Source organism: Oryza brachyantha, chromosome 11, assembly GCF_000231095.2.
Source record: "Oryza brachyantha chromosome 11, ObraRS2, whole genome shotgun sequence".
Classification (NCBI taxonomy): domain Eukaryota; kingdom Viridiplantae; phylum Streptophyta; class Magnoliopsida; order Poales; family Poaceae; genus Oryza; species Oryza brachyantha.
In genome coordinates, this window is record NC_023173.2 from 917,061 (window position 1) to 937,897 (window position 20,837).

The window sequence follows — 20,837 nt, forward strand, 5'->3', positions numbered from 1 at the left end:
CATCGAATGTTTGACCGGATGTCGAAAGGGATTTTCGGACACGAATGAAAAAACGAATTTCACGGCTAGCCTAGAAACCGCGAGACGAATCTTTTGAGTCTAATTAATTTGTCATTAGCACATGTTGGTTACTGTAGCACTTATGGCTAATCATGGATTAATTAGGCTCAAAAGATTCGTCTCAAGATTTTTTCCATAACTGTGCAATTAGTTTTTTGGTTCATCTATGTTTAATGCTTTATTTAGATGTTCAACAATTCGATGTGATGTTTTTGGAAAAAAATTTTGGAAACTAAACAAGGCCTTAGGTGTCCAAAAATAATTCGATATAATGTTTTTGGAGAAAAAAATCTAGGAACTAAACAAGACCTAACTTATTAACCCAATCTAAAGTTTCCTGCCAGTCAACAGCCTAGCTAGCGCAATAAACATGGACACAACTTTGTGCGTGTTTAGGTGGTGAAATGAAAATTTCTGTGTGTTATATCAGACGTTTGACCAAAGAAGTTTTTGAACAAGAATGAAAAAACGAATTTCACGGCTGGCATGGAAACCGCGAGACGAATCTTTTAAGCCTAATTAATCGTCATTAACGTATGTAGGTTACTGTAGCACTTATAGTTAATCATGTACTAATTAGGCTCAAAAGATTCGTCTCACGATTTCTCATATAACTGTGTAATTAGTTTTTCGTTTTATCTGTGTTTAATATTCTATTTAGGTGTTCAAAGATTTGATATGATGTTTTTGGGTGAAAATTTTTGGCAACTAAATGGGGTCTTAGGATATGTTTGATTGGCGGTGAGGTGGGAAAAGATATGACAATTTATTTTGTCACGATATGGTGATTTAATTTTATGTTTGTTGAATGGAATAATTTAATTTTTTATTTGTTTGGATGGGATGAGTATATTGAATTACTAATAAATAATAATATAAATTAATCGTAATAGATTTTATTATAATTAATATGAATTAACGACAAAATATATCTATGATCACTAATTAACACTAATCTAAACTCGATAATTACTAATTAATGATAAAATATGTTAATTATCACTAGACAATCACTAATGATCATGATTAGTGAAGGTCGATGAACTCGTCTATCTAATTTGTCCAAATACGCTCATCTAACATCTTTATGATATTTGCCCTCTCCCATCAAGAGATATCCAGCCAACCAAATACATTTTTATTTAATTAATTACACAGTATCCTAGATATTTCATCGGGAATGTCCTTATTAGTATTTTTGGATATCATCCCTGGATGGCAGTAGGTTTGTGTGAGATAGGGTGTACCTTTCTTCTTTCTTGCCAACCAGTACCTCTGTAACCCTTTGCCCGAGTGTAGCCATCACCGTTCTCTCATGCCAAATCTTAATGTGTTACTTTAATTAGTTATTATATTTCTAATATTTGATTGGTATTACAGCACGATATTTGTTTAAGAACAGATATAAGTACGTCATTACTCCTCAGCTCCGTTTCTTGTTCCCTTCTCCGTATTTTAATATTCGAGTTTTTAACATCGTTTGATCGATCGATTGTGACAGCAGCCTCAAAGCTCTCTAGTGAGGGCGATGCTTAAGTAACTAATCCTCTCTTTCGACGCATACTCTTCACGAACTGCGTATGCTTCTGATCATATATGTCACGCATAGAGAGAGCTAGCTTACAAGTGCGATCTAAATTAGAAGAGCTAACAGAGTCGCAGAACTAGTGTCAAATTGGGAAAAAAAATGTACCGGCTGGTAGCTGTTGGCTAGGGTGATAAAGCTTAACTACTCCATTAACGATCTTAGGGGCAACATGACGCTTGCGACTTGTGAGTGCATCACGTGAAAATCCATGATAAAATATTGATTTAAATTATGGATTAATTAGGCTTAAAAAATTCATTTCACGGATTAGCTCTCACTTATGAAATTATTTTTTTTATTAATTTATGTTTAATACTTCAACTTAACATCCAAACATCCGATATAACATGAGGCTAAAAAGTTTAGCCCCATCTAAACAACTAGACCAGCTGAATTATGTGAACTTCACATGAGCTATAACTGAACTGCTTACGTGCTAGTAGCAGGATTTTCGAAACTGAAACCACATTGAGCCGTTACTGCCACGTTTAAACCATAGAAAACATGACACATTCACGTTTAAACAATTTGAATTCAAACTCCACAGTTTCTGTGGATTTTTAACAAAACCACGCGATTTCTAACGATTATTGTGCGACTTTGGTACAAAGCCGTGGATAGCTGAGGACAACTGCATATAAATAAAACAAAATCTAAAAATATTCTAAAACAATATGAAAAAAATAGAAAATAGTATGGTACATTTGGTAAAATAAAAACCAAATAGGGTTAACCGGGGCCTCACGTGAATTGGAAAATTGAGGAATATATAGGGATCCATAGAAATTTTTCTCGGAGCTTTGAGTGGATGATTATTTTTATATTTTCTTTCTCCAACTTGCAGGAAAAAAATCATTTAATTTTTCTATACTTGTGGAAATTAATCCGTACAATCTAAATCCTTCAATTTTTCTCCTAACCGAATATGCACCAATACTTTACTTCAATGAGTCAAACAAAATATTTTATATATGATTTCCTAAAAGATCATTTGATTCTTCTTATATGTAATATACACTTGTACGATACTATTAACAGCCATTATTACATGTCAAGTTTGAACATCACTACTACGGTGACAGACACTGGTACGAGTAATCTACACGGGAAAGGTAAAAGAAAAAAAAAAGAAAAAAAGACACACGGAGTCCAACAAGGGCAATGGCGATGCTCCTCACTTCCACCATAAATTACCCTCGACCTCTCCTCTTGGTCGCCTCCGCTCGGCCTCTTCCTCTTTACTCCTTCCTTCCTACTCCTCGCTCGCTCGCGCCCTCGCCTGCGCCGCGCCAAAACGCATAAAATTCCATCACAACCATTCGCCTTGTTCCCTCCCTCCCTCCCTCACCTCTCCCGCGCCCTCGCCATGCCCGCGGCCGCTTCCTCTTGGCGTTTCTAGATGGGCTCCTCCTCCCTCCTCCTCTTCCCCTCCTCCTCCTCCGCCTCTTATTCCTCCTCCTCCTCACATGCCATCACCTCCTCTTCCTTACTGCCTCCTCTCCCCTCATCCGACCACCACCACCACCTCCGCTACCTCCACCACCTAGAGGACCAACACCACGCCGCCGCCATGGTCCGCAAGCGCCCCGCCTCCGACATGGACCTGCCGCCGCCGCGCCGCCACGTCACGGGTGATTTATCTGATGTCACGGCGGCCGCCGCGGCCGGGGCGCCGCCGATGTCGTCTGCCAGCGCGCAGCTCCCCGCGCTGCCCACGCAGCTCCCGGCGTTCCACCAGACCGACATGGACCTCGCCGCGCCGCCGCAGCACGCGCCGGAGGGAGGCGCGCCCAGCACGGCCTGGGTGGATGGCATCATCCGCGACATCATCGCCAGCAGCGGCGCCGCGGTCTCCATCGCGCAGCTCATCCACAACGTCCGCGAGATCATCCGACCCTGTAACCCCGATCTTGCTTCCATCCTCGAGCTCCGCCTCCGCTCCCTCCTCGCCTCCGACCCCGCGCCGCCGCCGCCTCCTCCCCACCAGCCTGCTCTCCTCACCGATGCCACGGCGCCCCCCGCCCCCGCATCGGTCGCGGCGCTTCCTCCCCCTCCACCGCCGCATGACAAGCGCCGCCGCGAGCCTCAGTGTCAGGAGCAGGAACCGAATCCGCCGCAGTCGCCGAAGCCCCCCTCCGCGGAGGAAACCGCCGCGGCTGCCGCCGCCGCCGCAGCGGCGGCTGCTGCGGCCGCCAAGGAGAGGAAAGAGGAGCAGCGGCGGAAGCAGCGCGACGAGGAGGGCCTGCACCTGCTCACGCTGCTGCTGCAGTGCGCGGAGTCGGTGAACGCGGACAACCTCGACGAGGCGCACCGCGCGCTGCTGGAGATCGCCGAGCTCGCCACGCCGTTCGGCACCTCGACGCAGCGCGTCGCCGCCTACTTCGCGGAGGCCATGTCGGCGCGCCTCGTCAGCTCGTGCCTGGGGCTGTACGCGCCGCTGCCCAACCCGTCGCCGGCCGCCGCGCGCCTCCACGGGCGCGTGGCGGCGGCGTTCCAGGTGTTCAACGGAATCAGCCCGTTCGTGAAGTTCTCACACTTCACGGCAAACCAGGCGATCCAGGAGGCGTTCGAGCGGGAAGAGCGGGTCCACATCATCGACCTGGACATCATGCAGGGGCTCCAGTGGCCGGGGCTGTTCCACATCCTGGCGTCGCGCCCCGGCGGGCCGCCCAGGGTGAAGCTCACCGGGCTGGGTGCGTCCATGGAAGCGCTGGAGGCGACGGGGAAGCGGCTGTCGGACTTCGCCGACACGCTGGGGTTGCCCTTCGAGTTCTGCCCGGTGGCTGACAAGGCCGGGAATCTCGACCCGGAGAAGCTGGGCGTCACGCGGCGCGAGGCCGTCGCCGTTCACTGGCTGCGCCACTCGCTCTACGATGTCACCGGCTCCGACTCCAACACGCTTTGGCTCATCCAGAGGTACAGTACTGCTCCATGCTTTTTCTCCTTTCTTCCCTTTGTCAACTCGGACCCCGGAATCATGGCTACTTTCCAGCCTACGCCTCATTGACATTGCGACCTACGCATCAAACACATCAATGGCTACTAACCCTAGTTCACAATAGGATTAAGGAGCAGTAAAAAAAATTGCATTTTTGGAGCCCTAAAAGCATGTCATTATGGCCAACTTTTTAGGCTTAGAAAGGTTGCACCTTTCTATTGCTTCTGCGGTATCAAGCTTCTCCATGGTCTTTGGTGATCCGAGAAGTGGGAAAGATATCACCTCCATTTGGTTTGTGGATCACTATGAACGATCTAAAAAGTTCTTATCATCATGACCAACTTTTCATGCCAAAAGGTCTCAGCTTTCTTGTTCTAAGTGTCAAATACTGATTATTAAACTCAAATGACTGTCATCTTCTATGGAGTAGTACTAATCAGTTCATACTAGATCACATAGTTATGCTGAACTTTTCTAGTGGACTGAAATATATGTGTCCCACTGTACTTGTCAAGCCATGAAGGCAACCAATTTAGGTGTCGTTCAGAACTTATTGTTATAATTTATAGTTCTAAATGTTGCTGGTTGAGTCATTCTTGTCGAACAGAATCATAATAAATTGATGTACTGACCTTGACTCTGGACCACAAATCAGGTTGGCACCAAAGGTTGTAACAATGGTGGAGCAGGATCTGAGCCACTCAGGCTCATTCCTGGCGCGTTTTGTGGAGGCCATCCACTACTATTCGGCATTGTTCGACTCACTGGATGCGAGTTACAGCGAAGACAGCCCGGAGCGGCATGTTGTGGAGCAACAACTCTTGTCGCGGGAGATCCGCAATGTGCTAGCCGTGGGCGGCCCAGCACGCACCGGAGATGTTAAATTTGGGAGCTGGCGTGAGAAGCTTGCACAGTCAGGCTTCCACGTCTCATCGCTTGCTGGCAGCGCTGCTGCCCAGGCCGCGCTGCTTCTAGGGATGTTCCCCTCTGATGGATACACGCTCATTGAGGAGAATGGCGCTCTGAAGCTTGGATGGAAGGATCTGTGCCTTCTCACAGCATCTGCTTGGCGCCCAATTCAAACTACTGGCCGTTAGGATCAAGGGAAATTTATAGAGCTAAATTATCACTTCATCTTACTTATTAGATGCAATTGCCTAGTTCTTTTGCTTCTTTAGATGCTGAATTTGGTCAATTCTGAGAAAAAGAAAAAAAAATGAAAACATTCTGATCACTAATTGCCAGATCTCCACAGTGGTAGTTACTACTTACTAATGTTCAGCTCAGCTTAGTTTTTATTCAGTTCATCATCCACTTAACCATTCTGGCAAATTTAGTTTATTGTGCCATTTTATTGTGCTTCTTAGCCCTTACTGACGTTAGAGATGGAAGATATCATATGGCTGGTGATCAGAAAATCTAATATCTGGTGGTTAGCGAGTTTAATTAGATTCTTGATTGTCTTGCCTTGCCAATGATTACTGAGTAGTATTGTAATTGTTCATCTAGTATGAGAAGTCTAGTGTACATTTAAGATAGTGCTCCAGATTTTCCCCAGAAAATGAGTGGAGGTTTCTGCTGAATACCTAATGATGGTAGCACAGGTGTTGTGTACTTCCAAATCATGATGTTGGTGGCTTTAGTTGCTGTTTATATTTTGCTGATTTCTTTCTTGTTTTTTATTTGAAATGACTGATCTTTTCACTGCTGATTTGGTATATCACTGTTCTTACACTTCTCTGTTAGTGGCTATTATCTTATGGAATTCACTTATTCCTGTATTCATTGGATATACATGGTTTACTTTAACATCCTTTTCACCTTTCCGGCCATGGTAGTGATTAGCTTGTTAAAGTCTTTGCTTACTGGACACTTCCGGCAATTATAACCTTTTGAATAATCAGCTTGGTTCCACGTTTCTTTATCAACCAATGTCACCTTCCACGATTGAGATTCTGGGGATTTTGTTACTTGACCATCCCCATCAAGAAATCCCACTCCACTAGTTTTGCAATTTTTTTTTTGGTTCCTGGCTAACCTAAGCCAAACGGGCTTCTTGGGCATTGTTTACCAGGACGTCGTTGTCTCGCATACTCTTGGGCATTATAGTATATCAGCATGAATGTTTTGGTTGAGATTTTATTTGCCTTTAGTTGGTTTGGTAACATTCTGAAGTAGTTTAACACCCCCCCCCCCCCCAACACAACATCCCCCACCTCTGTATGCTGGCTTTGTCTATCATTTGCTGCATCTTATTGGCCTACCAACTTTATGCAAAATACTAAGTGTCTGGATGAGTGTTATTAATTTTCTGGCAGATGACTGCACATTGTTTGCTTTGCTAAAGAGTGTCAGTTTTTGGCATAGCCCTTCCAACCAACTATATATTGCCATACCACTGTTGGAAATAGTAACTGCCTTAGGTTCCTAGTCACATTTCCAAAGTGGGCTATTATATGCCAATGTGGTAATCTTGAAGCGAATCATCACTTCGAATCAAGAGTTGGAACTTTGACCCACCTGATGCAATTATCCTCTAATGAAGCAATTGCTTCTTACTTACACAACTTATTATGGAGAGGTTGGGATTGGGGGGCAGAGTGGGGAGAGAAGGCAAGCTATAAATTTGTTTCCCAGTGATGCCTTTAGACCTCTGCCTGCCTTGCCATGATGGGGTGATGCATGGGTTCTTTCTTCTACTGCTACTACTACAAAAGCTTCTCTCTCTCTCTCATATTGTATCTCTCTCTCTCTCCTCCAAGAAAGGGTCCAAGCAAGGGCCCAATCTTTTCTTGTCCCCAGGGCCCAGCATTGTGCCCAAGGAGTAGTCCTTTTCTAGCAGCAGAGGAGGCCGTGCCCTGTTGTCTCTTGTTCTCTTGTGGTAGTGTGGGGGAGCTACTGGCACAGGTCAGCTTGGAAAGACACTGACTTCTCTTGCTCTCTGCATTGCATTGCATTACATTGCAGCCTTGGAGTTGCAGAAAAGGGTTGCCACTCCAGTGGAATGGTTTTGGGAATGATGATGATAGTTGAGAGTGGTTGTTGAACGTCTTCAGTCCATCCCAGGAAAGGCCTCTCTCTCTCTCTCTCTCTCTCTCTCTCTGGTGTTCTTCATCACCTGATGTGATGGTTAACATCCTCTACTCTTTGGTGCTTGTAAAGGGTAATTTGCAAGGACTGTCGCCAGAACTGACTACAGTGATTATTGGTTGAGCATTTCATCAGAAACTAGTAGTACCTGAATCCTGATGATATGGTTTACTTAGCATTAAATTGATGATGATTGCATGATCAGTGGGCCAAGGAACATGCAAGCAGTGCAATGGTCCTGAAATATTCCTCAATCATGGAGGAACAAACCAAATCAAATTGCACACTGTGTGTGAATTGTGATGTGTGTGTGTGAGATAGAGCAAGCTAGCAGCCAAGCAAACATACCTACAGCACGTTGCTCCTGGCTTATTAGATTGTGGACCTGGGTGTGTTGGGAGGACTGCATTGCCTCGATAGTGTCTGCCATAGCCATAGGAGTATGATATGATCATATCAGATGGGGAAAATTGTGGATTGGAACTGTGGGCTTTCTTCTTTCTGTTGTCTGATTGTTTGCTTCTTGGTAGCATTATTAATGGCCGAAAGGATGAGAGCAGAATCCAGAGGAGTGGGTGAATATGCATTCATTTTGGTTTGTAACTGGGCTGAGTACTAACCAGAGGCTGCAGGTGATAGTAAATTGGCCCTGGTAAATTGCAGAATATGAGTTACTGTGTGCAGTGTCTGCCGGTGTAGCAGAAGCAGAAACAGTGCAGTGCACGCCTCTCCCGTGCCAATGGTGTGCTTACATCCCTGCTCTGTCTTGGGTTCAGTTGATGAGTTTTCAACAAGCCGAAGCCTGAAAGGCAAAAATGGGGGCAGAAGCCTGAAAGGGCACCTCCCAGAAAATACTAAAACCAAAGAATTATAAAACTGAGTTAGGCTGTATTGTATTAGAATTTTGGGAATGTATATTTGTCCTGAATATATATATACCTAATTCCAAAATTTAGGTTTAGGGATCAATTTTAGAGCATCTCCAAGAGATATCTAACATTGATCTCTAAAATTGAATTTTGGGAATTGTGTTAGAAAATATATCTCTAAAAAGTTTCTAATACATTCCTAATATTTACACATATCTAAAAGTAGCTCACATGTATCCTAAATTTGGGGTAAAAATATGTGTTCCTAATATACATTATTTATTTTTAGATTTCTATTGGAGAAATGTGTAATTTGTATGTTCAATATTTTTTTAAGATGAACTCAGTACAAGTTTATGAAAAGTAAAATATTAACATTCTCTTCAAGATGCTTAGACACCTACGAGCATTTCATCAGAAACTAGTACCTAAGCCCTAAAATTTGAACATTAAAATTTTAATTTAGAGTTATTTTTGAGGATTCTTTTATCGTAGATTTTTTTTAGTATTTTCTTATAGAATAAAACGTTTTACACATAGATTTTTTTAATCGTTAATAAGTTATTTTGCTTATGTAATTGTGCTTAATTTCAACAAAACAGCACGCCAAAAAGAAACAAGGACAAACACAGACTTACTACAGTTGAGGCCTGAGCTGATGCTGCCTTCCTGTGAGTGTGGCACAGGAAGAAGATGACACACCGGATGGCCATGGCCACATGCCACCGTATCCAATAGAAGAATGACCACCACCATCGCAGCGACGGTGACGGTGCTTCAAAAAAGGGTTCGTTGATCGGCTTAGAGCAACTATAACAGCAGGTAAACCGGCTAAATGCTAAGACGAAGGAGAGATGGGAGGAGATGACAATTGGACTATAAGGTTATAGTCAACTCTGTTATAAGAACTAAAAAAACTTTATGAGAGAGACAAGTAGGTCATGTATTATATAAGTGAGCTGAGAGGAGACTACTAGGATTCTTATAGCCGGTTTGCTGACTATATTAGTAGAAGATAGACGAGTAGAGAGACGGTGGAGGGAGAATTACTCTCTCTAACTGCTGGTTTACGAAGACGCAATCCACAACATTTTGCACAAATCTCGTTGTTTGAGTTCTTATCAATCTGAATGTTGCATAAAATAGACACTTTTGTGTCGCTTTAAATGAGATCGATCCTTTATTTTTTTTTTTTAGAAAATCTCTCAATTTTAGGTTCTAACTTGTTAGCTATCCCGGTACCATTAATATTTATAGAAATCAAAAGAGATTTTGCAAAAAGAAAATAAAAAATTGTACGGTTTGCTGTGGTAACCTGTCCCGGCGGTCGAGACCTAGGTGCAACTGCTTATATTGGCCCTTGATCCAGTGCCGTGTCATCGCCTTCTTGTTTGTGCTGTCTGTCTGTGACTTGGTAGCAACATTAATAACGTTCAGAAATGATGAGTAGAATTCAGAGGAGTTGGGTGAAGAAGGTAGCAGTATTGGTTTTTGGTAGGAGTAATTGCGAGCGTAGCAGTTGGCGATAAATTGGTGTGTCTCGCTCGTCGGAGACCAGTACGGTATACAAGTTACTGTAAGCTGCTGCTGCCTCTCCATCTTTGCCATTCCCATGCTACCTCCTCTCTTGTGTTTTATATTCAATCCTACTATTTCGCGGTAATTTGCTGTCTTCAAAAGCACAAATTTACTAGTCCATTTCACTATGGCGAAAGCATTCTCTGGAGTTCGCAATCACAAATCTATCGATCAATGATAGCAATTACAATGCGAGTACGTGAGATTACGGTAAAAATGAAAAAAAAAAACGAAGTGAAAAGGAAAACAAGACTCGTAAATGATAATTGGGCTGGGTCGTTTCTCTATTTCTAGGCCCATTCCAGCCTTTGTGGGCTCAATTGCCAAGGAAGTCTAACGAGTTCTGTTGGGCTGGAAGAGGTCAAAATGATAGGACGTATGTTCCAGTCAAGCTTGAGAAGAGTAATTTTAATATTTCTGAAATGTTTAGCACAAATCAAGGTTAATGATAAAAGGCTATGATCAATAAATAATGAATGGACGAGGTGGAATGATAGGTGGGGCCAAGTAGAAAAAATCTTCAATTAAAAATGATTGATATGACAAGTTATACCATAAATAGCTGTAAAATGCTTATATTTTGGTACGTGATTCAAATTCCAAAATACTTACATTTTGGAATAGAATGAGTAATGCAAAATCTGTAAAGACAAAAGCAAATCAAGTTTAACAAAATCTTTGTGAAAAAAGTTTGAGATTATTAGAAACAACGGATGAGAATATGCCTTTTATCTTTTGGCCTCTAGTCAATTTTTTGGATTATAAATCTATAAATTCTCACGATCTAAGTAAAAAAAAAATCTAAACTATTGATGGAGCTGAAAATTCCAAGAGAACCTACAGTGCACTTGTTAGAAGTTTTCTCAAACAGAATGGTGAAGAAAAAAAAATGCACTGACTAATCAAAGGAAATGAGGATGCAAAAGGATGACCAACTTGGTTGGTAGCACAAGCCGCAAGTTTAAAACCAAGGAAATAAAAGTCTTCTTCACCCCCATAAATTTAATTTAAATTACATTCGTGATGATATGCAACCTCGCAGGGACAGACAGAAGCACACGCACGCAATTAACTGCACATCCCTTTCTTGATTCTTGTCCTTGATCCCAAGTCATCAGATCAAAGTGTACTATCTCTGTCTCGAAATAAGATTATTTTTTAGTTTTCCGATACAATATTTTGGCTCTTCGTTTTATTTAAAATTTTTTTACGATTAGTATTTTTGTTCTTACTCGATGATAATAGATGATAAAATATGAATAGAACTTTATGTATTACTATTTTTTTTAAGTTTTTTATAAATTTTTTAAATAAGACGAATGGTCAAACGTTGAATAAAAAAAAGAAAAAATAAAGTTATTATAGGACAGAGATAAAAGAAAAGATCACAAGTTGATAAATAGTATGAGATCCTGACAAAAGGAGAAAAAGGTCTAAAATATAGAAAAAAGAAAGAAAGAAGAAAACTGAAAAGGAAAGGGGAGGGGTCTCCACGGAGTTCACTTCCTGCCTATTACCTCCGCACGGCAGGCAACCACCAGTCCACCACCATGTGGCGCGGGGCCGCCTCCCACCTCCTCCGCCGCGCGCATCCCCCGTCTCCGGCAGCCGCCACCGGAGCAGCCTGCGCGCTCCGCCACGTGCGCCTCTTCTTACCGCCTTCGCATCATCCTCCACGGCTAGCGGAGGCGGAGCCGGAGGTGACGGCGGCGGAGGCGCGGAGGCTGGTGCGGCTGGTGGGCGTGGAGGCGCTCAAGCGACGGCTGAGGGACGGGCGGGACGAGGTGGTCGGCTACGGGGAGCTCCTCGACGCCTGCGTCGACGCTGGCGCCGCGCGCACGCGCCGCGACGCGGAGGCGCTCGTCCGGGCCATGGACGACGCCGGCGTCGTGCTGCTGTTCCGGGACAAGGCCTATCTCCACCCCGAGAAGGTGACATTTCTCCCAAATATCGCCCCGTCTTTCTCATACTTGCACCATGCACCATTACATCGTTGAATTCTTGATTTGCACCTCCCTTTAGAATCTCTATACGAAGTTCTTTCATGGCGATTTCGTTCAGATTCGAATAGGTCCCTTTTGCCCCCAAATGCGTGATTCCATGCGTGTCGAGGGAATTTTACTTGTGTAATGACAACTGATGTGCTGATTGGTTTTAGGCCATTTAGATATTCAGATGCCTCTGTGTTAATGCCCATTTCTTTTGCTGGCATGCAATGTCAGCAGTGTTTCTGAAATGGAGGATCAAATTGGATATGCACAATACATTTAGAGCTACTTAACTCCTATTGTAACTAATTTTGTACAGTAATTGTTTTAGTACACTTAGAGATTTAGATGCTCTTATATTACACCCCATTTTTTTTTGGACCTGCAACTTCTCTATAATGTTTCTGAAATGGAGGTCCAAGTTTGATATGGGCAATATATTTCAAGTAAATCAAATTGTATAACGATGCAATGCAATAGTTGCAAATGCAATCTTGTTCAAAATTAATTTCTTTTCACAGCCCATGAGGCCACAAAGTATTGGATTGATGTACTCGACACGAATTTATAGAATTTATCAGAAACAGTGGAAATGAGATATGTTTATGACTATTCACAATATGGTAAAACCAAATATGTTTACTTTTTCCAGTCTACAACAAAACGTTCTTCACCTACCTTGGTCATAACAAAGACCATACAACACTCTAACCGGGAAAAGCAAATACTAAAAATGGCTTTGTAGTTGTCTTTTGTGCCATTCATAACTTCTCAACATCCAACCTTGGCAAAGTGTGCAGCTTTATTCCATGAGTTATGGACACTACACCCACCAAAGTTTAATGCTTATCTTAATGCACATAATGTCATCACTTTGTGATGATTTCTCCCTGTTTCTTTTTCTTTTTGTTCATTTCTAGGAGGGGAGCAGGGGGAGTTTTTGCTTTTCACTCGAGAAATGATAATCATGCCTAATTGCCTGATCAATATTCGGAACAGAATGACATTTATGCTATTAAACTGAAGCATGTTTTATTTTTGACAATTTTTAGGTAGTTGACCTGGTTCGAAGAGCTGTGCCGCTTGCAGTCTCACCAGGGAATGATTCAAGAAAGGAAGAGCTGAAGCAGCTCCAGGAGAAGAAGGAAGAGATCGACAGGGTGGCGCACAAGCAGGTCCGGCGCATCCTGTGGTCTGGACTAGGTTTCTTCATGTGCCAAGTTGGGCTCTTCTTCCGTCTTACTTTCTGGGAATTCTCATGGGATGTGATGGAGCCAATTGCCTTCTTCACAACAGCATCTGGCCTGCTCGTTGGTTATGCATATTTCCTCATTACTTCAAGGGATCCGACGTATCAAGACTTCATGGAGAGGCTGTTTTTGTCAAGACACAGAAAGCTTTGTGCCAGGCACAGGTTTGATATGGAAAAATACATTGAGTTGCAGAAGCACTGCAAGTGTCCTCTAGAAGGTCATTATTCTCATGGTCCTAAGTTTCATGACTTGTAACACCAAGATTGGAAATTTTCTTCTGTTGTTGCTTGATGGTTGATGCTGACAGTGTATTCCCTAACAGTAAATGGCTACCTTACTATATCTATTTCTGCGAAAAATATGACCAATTCTTAAAGGAACATTTCCAGAAAGCAGCAATGACCTAAAAAATGTTGTATACTTATTGTGGATAAATGGAAATGATTGATCTTTGTAGAAATCACCAATCACTTACAGACTAGGCTACCCTGCTTATATTCCTAGCTTTTAGATTTATCTCTATGTGTGTGTGTTTAAGAAAAAAAAATTCCAATTTACACCATCGAACTCTTATGCTTGTCTAAAATACACCGATGTACTACCAAACCGAGTATAATACACCCTACAATCGTGAGTACTGGACTTAACCCCCCTCCCCTGACTATTTTCACCATGTTTTTTTGGGCACGTTAGATGACATGGAGGCCCTCTTCACGTCGGCGCATAGGATTATATGGCCCAAGCCCATATTGGCTCTATCATTTTACATGACTTGGTGACGACTTTATCATTATTAACTCACTCATTGTCTCCAATCATCTCTATAGGATAGTCATCTGAATCATCGTTACCACTAGATTCTTCCAACTCGTCGACGAATTAGTCACTAGCAACCTCATCTTGTTTGCTTCAATATCCTTGTTTCCTCAATGGCACATACCTTCTAGTCCGCAAACCAACAAGGAGGCCTCCTATTAGCTGCATCGGTCTCAAGCACCACCTACACCACCGCCTTGGCAGCCCAGTCTCGCTGCTCCCGTAGCTCCACCTACGTTGTTGTCCTGGCAATGCTGCTGTGCACCCTTGCAGCTCCACGCTGTTGCCGCCAACACTTGTGAGAAGGCAAAACTGATCGAGACTGCATATGCTTGGCCCATATAATCATATGCACTAACTTGGCGAGGGCTGTCGTGGCAAGCTCAGGTAACAAGGCATCCGATGTGTCCAAAAACCATGGTGAAAACAACCTGGGGGAGAGGTGTCTGGTATTGATAGTTGGAGGGTGTATTATATCCGGTTTTAAAGTTTGAGGGGTGTATTTTCGACGAACATAAGAGGTCGAGGGTATAAAATGAAGTTTCCCCCTTTTTAACCTAAGTTGTGTTTCTACACCAAACCAAATGCTACACTTCCCTGCTTATATTGACATGAAAAAAACAAGACAACCTGTGACGATTGCTGAAAGCAACAACAATACAATTTACCCCTATTGAGATACCACTACCTTACACTCTAGTAAACCTGCAACTTAAGGGTGAAATTCTCACATGCTCTTTAAAAAACCAGAAATGCTCGCATGCTTTATATCTCTAGTAAACCCAACATTATCTTGCATATCTCATATAAGTAAGGTCATGTGCGAGAAGAAAACACCTCTATAGTAAAATAATAAATGAAAACATGACCCACAGTGATGGTAAATGACATACACATTGTTTGGGATCTTTACTTAGAGTGCCAAGATGTTTAAATGCGCAAGACATTTAAATTTATTTAGATTGATATTGCCCCAGGTTCCATCTGATCACACATGATGATGTATGACTTTTAAACTATTACATTTTAATACCAGACACCACCAACAGTGGGAGTGTTGCATGGAGTACTATAGTAGCTCGGGTAGATGCCACAGATGGATGGCAACTTCCAGGCGAGAAGAGCTTGGGCTTGAGCTTCATCAAAGTACATGCCACCAAACTGTTGTAGCTGTAGCTGTTGCATTATTGCCTGAACACTGCTAATGGTTTGACAATGGGACTGTTGCGCCATCAACCTGAGCTGTTGGCAGCACTGTTGTTGCATGATTTGGCAGTTTCTCAACGGAGAAACAACTGATTGCAAGAAAGGAGTTGCCGCTATGCTGCACTGCTGCCTTACAAATTCATTGCATGGGTTAAGCATTTGTTGCTGCAAAAGGAGTTGCTGTTGTAACAAATATTGCCCATAACCTTGATTATAAGCATAAAATTGTGCAGATGCGCTGGTTGTAGCCAAAGCAAGGAGAGCAACGACGAAAATGATCTTCATTGTTGCAGTATGCTAGTTCTGTTGTTTTTCTCTATTATTTGAGTTGTGTGAATGATGAGAAGGGTATTCATTTTACCTCTATTTATAGATGCAATATAGGCTGTTCCATTCAATTGCTTTGGAGTGTTAGTTTTGATGAGACATTTTGTCAAGATAGAATGAGTCACATCATTTGGAAGTTTTGTTAGGTAGTCTTACAAATGGCACTGGATACCATCATCAAAGTAACTTTTGTGATCATCTCATATTCATCATAGATTGCAATCAAGATAATGCTATGACTCATCACTCACTTTACAAGCAAGATAATGATATGGTTACATCCTTTTTTACGAAAAGTTTAATGTTTTGTAAGTTATTGTTTAGACATTACAACACGTACAGGAATAATGCATGGACCTTTAATGCCATATCACCCTAAGGACGTGTTCTAATCATCTTTTGCCTAAAGCTTTTCTTCGGCACAAAAAAAGAGAAACATCATTAGCACATGATTAATTACGTATCAACTATTATAATCTTGAAATAGATTTATTTGCTGTTTATAACAGTTTCTACATAAAAAGTTTCCGCATGTAGCATTTAACAGTTTAAAAAACATGCTAATGGAAAACGAGGAGTAGCTAAGCTCTATTAGCTGATTAGAGCATGCCCTAAGCTTGTTCTACAATATAATTTAGATATAGCCACAAATATAATTTTCAGATTTCTTTTATGGGCCAGTATTGAATGCTCTAGTGGAAAATTAATAATGTAGAATAAGTTAATGTAATAAATCAATCATTAGTTTGATTTACATAGGTTTACATGAACTAACCAACTTCCTCTTGACGTGGGGGTTGATATAAATCTTGATATTTTTATGAACCAACGTTATAATATTTTGCAACATAATAAGTTCACCAAGTTTGTTAATCTTGTATTTCCCCTGATCAAATAAAAAAGGCAATTGAAATAAGAACCGGAGAGAAACATTTATGCAGAAATAAACTACAACAAAATCCTTTTCACCAACTAGAACATGAATCATATATAAAAAAGCCAAATCAAATAAAAGTAGAAAACTGTATTTACACATCGATCGATCTAAATGCACCAAATCGTTGGTAATGTCTAGTAGCCACGCCATGCATATGGAATGTCATCCCAAATTTGGTGTGTGAAGGAGACAAACTTCCTACGCACTGAATTTGACGTGCCTATCTCCCTATGCTTATCCAACGTCTAGCAGCCCTTGAGCTCTCCTACCATAATTTAAGAGTCCGCGCACATAGAGACAAGTAGAACTAGTAGCCTGGGGAGCGGATATAGCAGTGAGGCATCGAGAAGAGGTAGATTCAGTGGCTAAGGGGCCAATCTTGCAACAGAGGTCACCATATCAACAAGAGGAGGTTTCAACAACAGCTTTGTCACCATGACACTAGAGGATGTAGGGGGTGGACTGCGGAGAGGCTCGAACTTCAGTGGTGGTTCCAGAGCAATAGCAATGGATGGATAGTTCAATTAAGAACAACTTACAAAGGAGTGATGGGATGGGGTGGCGCCGACGACTCGAGAGAGGTGGAATCGGAGGGGCTTCAGCCTTAGTTCCTCTTACTTTATTTTCTTTTTCGTTTGTTTTTCGTTGTTAACTCATATATGTACTCTCTCTAGTTTCATAATTATTATCATTTTGGACAAAAATTTAACTACTACTACCTCCGTTTTATATTGTAAGACTTTCTAGGCTTGCCTAAATTTATTAATTGATGAATGTATATAATTTATATATATGTCTAGATTTATTAGCACCCATATAAATCTAGATAAGGCTAAAAAGTCTTATATTATGAAACGGAGGGAATAGTAACTTATAAAATAATCAGTCAGTTTGAAAACACTAGAACATGTATAGATGAGTCTTAAAACATACTTTAATAAAAATAAATAAATAAATAAATATTTTATATATTTTAATAGAAAATCACAGGCTAAGATAGCGTCCAGTTATACTCAATTAAAACTGTTTTCCCCCGGTGCAACACTGTATTTTGGTTATAAGTATAATAAAATAAAAATCAAGAATTTAGCATATAATGATCAAGTGTAAGCTTGATACACCATATACATTCTAACCATTTCAAACACGTGATCCGATGGCTTGCATAATTGCATATATCTATAGTTTCTGTTGATATCTTCCAAACATATTTTTCTGCAATGTGTGTGTATATACTAGATTATTTTTATCAGTCATTTATATAGACACAATTAAAAAAACACAATTTTTGCTCTATGCTATTGTTGTCAGCATATGTTGCACCTGCTATTCTTCTCTCTATATATATAAAATGAAAAACACAATTAAAAAACCACCATATTTATATAAATAGAAGTAGCATTACATGCATATAGTCAGTAGACTTGCGATTTACTGTGGCTACATATATAACCGACATAGGTAAGACCCAAGTACACTGCATTGCATGGAGGCTTATTCAGTAGAGTAGCTGATGAGATTTGTTATACCGTAGTTAAAGGCACAAATATTGCATAAATATCCATCCATAAACTGAATAGCATATATAGAGCAATTGTTTCTCCAAATACGGCTTGGAATGAGTTGGTTTATTCTCCGTTTGCTTTGAGTATTGACGATGCAATTAACGGTTAAGGATGAAATAATGTCCCAAACCGATTGTACGCGTTTATTACTTCGCCCCGGCATTCTTCGCTGCAGTAAGCGTTGTCCCTGCAGCGCAACACCTTAAAATTAATAAAAACAAAGCAAAGATAAAAGGGAGTGGATTTTCAGCTCTCGCAGCACAACATTACAGTTAATTACTCCTTCAAAAATGATCATGAGAATTCACATGTGCATGTAAAACAAGTAAAAAAATGTGCCTTAGATCGAACAGTAACTAATACCATGAGCTAGCTAATAGCATTAACATGATTATAATATAATGTTTTGTTAGTAGCAAGTAATAAGATGTTAAATATAATTAAGTAGGGGTAAATATATACCTGAACATGTAGATGTCATTCTGCGGGGTAATTCTGCGGTTGCAGGCAGCGCAGAAAGGAGGAGGTGGCACAGATTGGGCCTGGGCCTGTGGACGAACGCGAGGGCCAATCCCCAGTATGCCGCTACGCCGTCGTGCTGCGCTCGTCGTCTCGTTGACGTTCGCCGGAGGAGGGTTGATCGTCGACGACGACTCGCCGCCCGTCACCGGCAGGACGTCGCCGTAGCCAGCTCCTTGCACCTGCTGTCGCTGACTCGCCGCCGGCACGCTGTGGTTCGGTGTCGGTGGCGGCGGAGCGCCGCCGTCGTTGCTGTTCCTCCGGCGAAACATGCTGTCGCGTACGTATATAGTATAGCCGGTGTAGCTGCAAATCATAGTCCTTAGATGGCTAATATATATACACAGAATGATGTACGCATGAATGCATGGTACGTATACACATGCGTAAACAGCGGATATCACTCCGACACTAGCTAATCGCAAATTAAGGCTTCTGCTTAATCATCGCACCAGCGAAAACTTACTATGGCAGGCAATCAATTAAGATGGAATAATAATTTCTCGATCGTTATCATTTACTCCTTAGACGTAGTAATCACATACTTTGGCAACCACAAATGTATGGATCGATCATTTTACTTCCCTTACGTATATATAATATAAAGCTTAATTAGCGCATAAACGATATTATCTTGAGTACGTCGCTGCGAAAACATATAATATAAAAACAAAGTGTGTATTAACTTGTCAAAGTGTGTACTCGGGCTAATTCTTAGACCGAGAACTAATACATGATATTGTTCGGAAATTGGTGTAAATTTCTGGGCGTGACAATATATGTCTTGATATTTTTATATGCACAAAACTTTATAAGCATTTTAATTTTCTGCTATAATGCACCGGCATAATAATAATAATAATTAAGTAGTAATAAAGAATCAGATCAGAGTCTAAGTCCGAGTACATATTAGGTAGCAGGGTTATTATAGCGTATATACTCCCTCTGTCATTAAATATTTGACGCCATTGACTATTTTATATATCTTTGACCATTCTCCTTCTTCAATCTTTTTAATATATATATATATATATATATATATATATATATATATATTAATGACTTTAAATATTTAAGGACGGAGGTAGGAGCACCGTAGACTAGCTAGGGAGCCGTTGCCTCCTTCTGCATCCCAAATATCAAGAGTTCGACGGAGAATTGAAGTGCCGAATCAGATCGAAATTGAAATCGTAGCTAGCTAGCGATGGGTAGAGACGGAGATCGCTGCTCGGCGGAGGCGACGGAAGAGCTGAAGAGGCGCTGCAATATATGTGGCGGAAGAGGAGGAGGAGGAGGAGGAGGAGGAGGCTAAGAAGATGGAAACGGTGGTGAAGGCGAGGCTGGCCATGGAAGAGGTGGAGCGCATTCTGGCGATCGTGCCGAGGGCACCGGTTCCTGTTCCGGAGTACAAGCGCTACGATGATCCCGTCATCGACGAGTTACACGAGGCCCTCACCAGTGCATGGTGCCCGTTTCATGAACCGCAGCATGTGCAAACCATCAAGCAGCTAGCTGCGTGCAGGACGACATCCTCGAGGAGCTCCGGACCAAGGGCTACGTCGACGCCTGCCTCCCCACATCCTAATCGGATCCCCACCACCAACCCTAGTCTTCGTCGCATCGTATCGTATCATCATCATCATCATCTAATTACTTATTAACTAATTATTAATTAGCCTGGATGGAGTAATCTGTCATCCGTCCATCCATCTATCTATCTATAGATTCATCCATCCATATATACTGAGATGATGATCACTCTCTGTTTGTGTTATGGTATTAACATCAAGGAAAACATCCGATCTGTCTAGCTGTGTTAATGTTTGATTTGGCTTTGGTTGTTTCTTTCATATGCTGTCTTGATTATAGCATGATGGTGCGCCTATTTCCAGCCATAACTACAGTTGGCCTGCAGAAGTTTTGCTCGTTGAAGCTGCTTTAACTTTACGTGTTTTCATCTGTATCAAACTTATGATACCAGCTCTCTTACATATACTTATGATACTTGTTTGTTGAGGCACTATGCACGGCCCAGCACGACGGGATCAGGCTCGGGCCGGCCCGACCGTTGGGCCCGCGCGCTGTCTTGGCATGTGGGCCAGC

At 41.8% G+C, this 20,837-nt stretch overlaps 3 protein-coding genes across 3 annotated transcripts; 2 read left to right on the forward strand and 1 right to left on the reverse strand.

Moving 5' to 3' along the window:
- Positions 1–2,903: 2,903 nt before the first annotated feature.
- Positions 2,904–6,240, forward strand: LOC121055754 (protein SCARECROW 2). Its single transcript, XM_040528830.1, has 2 exons — positions 2,904–4,564; positions 5,242–6,240. The coding sequence occupies exons 1-2, from the start codon at positions 3,048–3,050 to the stop codon at positions 5,681–5,683; spliced, it is 1,959 nt and encodes a 652-aa protein (XP_040384764.1). The 5' UTR covers positions 2,904–3,047; the 3' UTR covers positions 5,684–6,240.
- Positions 6,241–11,642: 5,402 nt separating this feature from the next.
- LOC102717939 (calcium uniporter protein 6, mitochondrial-like) lies at positions 11,643–13,815 on the forward strand. Its single transcript, XM_015842406.2, has 2 exons — positions 11,643–12,054; positions 13,164–13,815. Exons 1-2 carry the CDS (start codon positions 11,674–11,676, stop codon positions 13,617–13,619), a joined length of 837 nt encoding a protein of 278 aa, XP_015697892.2. The 5' UTR covers positions 11,643–11,673; the 3' UTR covers positions 13,620–13,815.
- Positions 13,816–15,158: 1,343 nt separating this feature from the next.
- Positions 15,159–15,671, reverse strand: LOC102704923 (prolamin PPROL 17D-like). Its single transcript, XM_006662627.2, has one exon. It carries the CDS (start codon positions 15,669–15,671, stop codon positions 15,207–15,209), a length of 465 nt encoding a protein of 154 aa, XP_006662690.1. The 3' UTR covers positions 15,159–15,206.
- Between the last annotated feature and the right edge of the window lie 5,166 nt (positions 15,672–20,837).

Excerpts from the sequence above, each read along its gene's own strand:
- LOC121055754 (XM_040528830.1), top strand. The coding sequence starts at position 3,048 with ATGGGCTCCTCCTCCCTCCTCCTCTTCCCCTCCTCCTCCTCCGCCTCT. Across the intron at positions 4,565-5,241 it reads ACGCTTTGGCTCATCCAGAG|GTTGGCACCAAAGGTTGTAA; the intron begins GTACAGTACTGC and ends ACCACAAATCAG.
- LOC102717939 (XM_015842406.2), top strand. The coding sequence starts at position 11,674 with ATGTGGCGCGGGGCCGCCTCCCACCTCCTCCGCCGCGCGCATCCCCCG. Across the intron at positions 12,055-13,163 it reads CCTATCTCCACCCCGAGAAG|GTAGTTGACCTGGTTCGAAG; the intron begins GTGACATTTCTC and ends GACAATTTTTAG.
- LOC102704923 (XM_006662627.2), bottom strand. The coding sequence starts at position 15,671 with ATGAAGATCATTTTCGTCGTTGCTCTCCTTGCTTTGGCTACAACCAGC.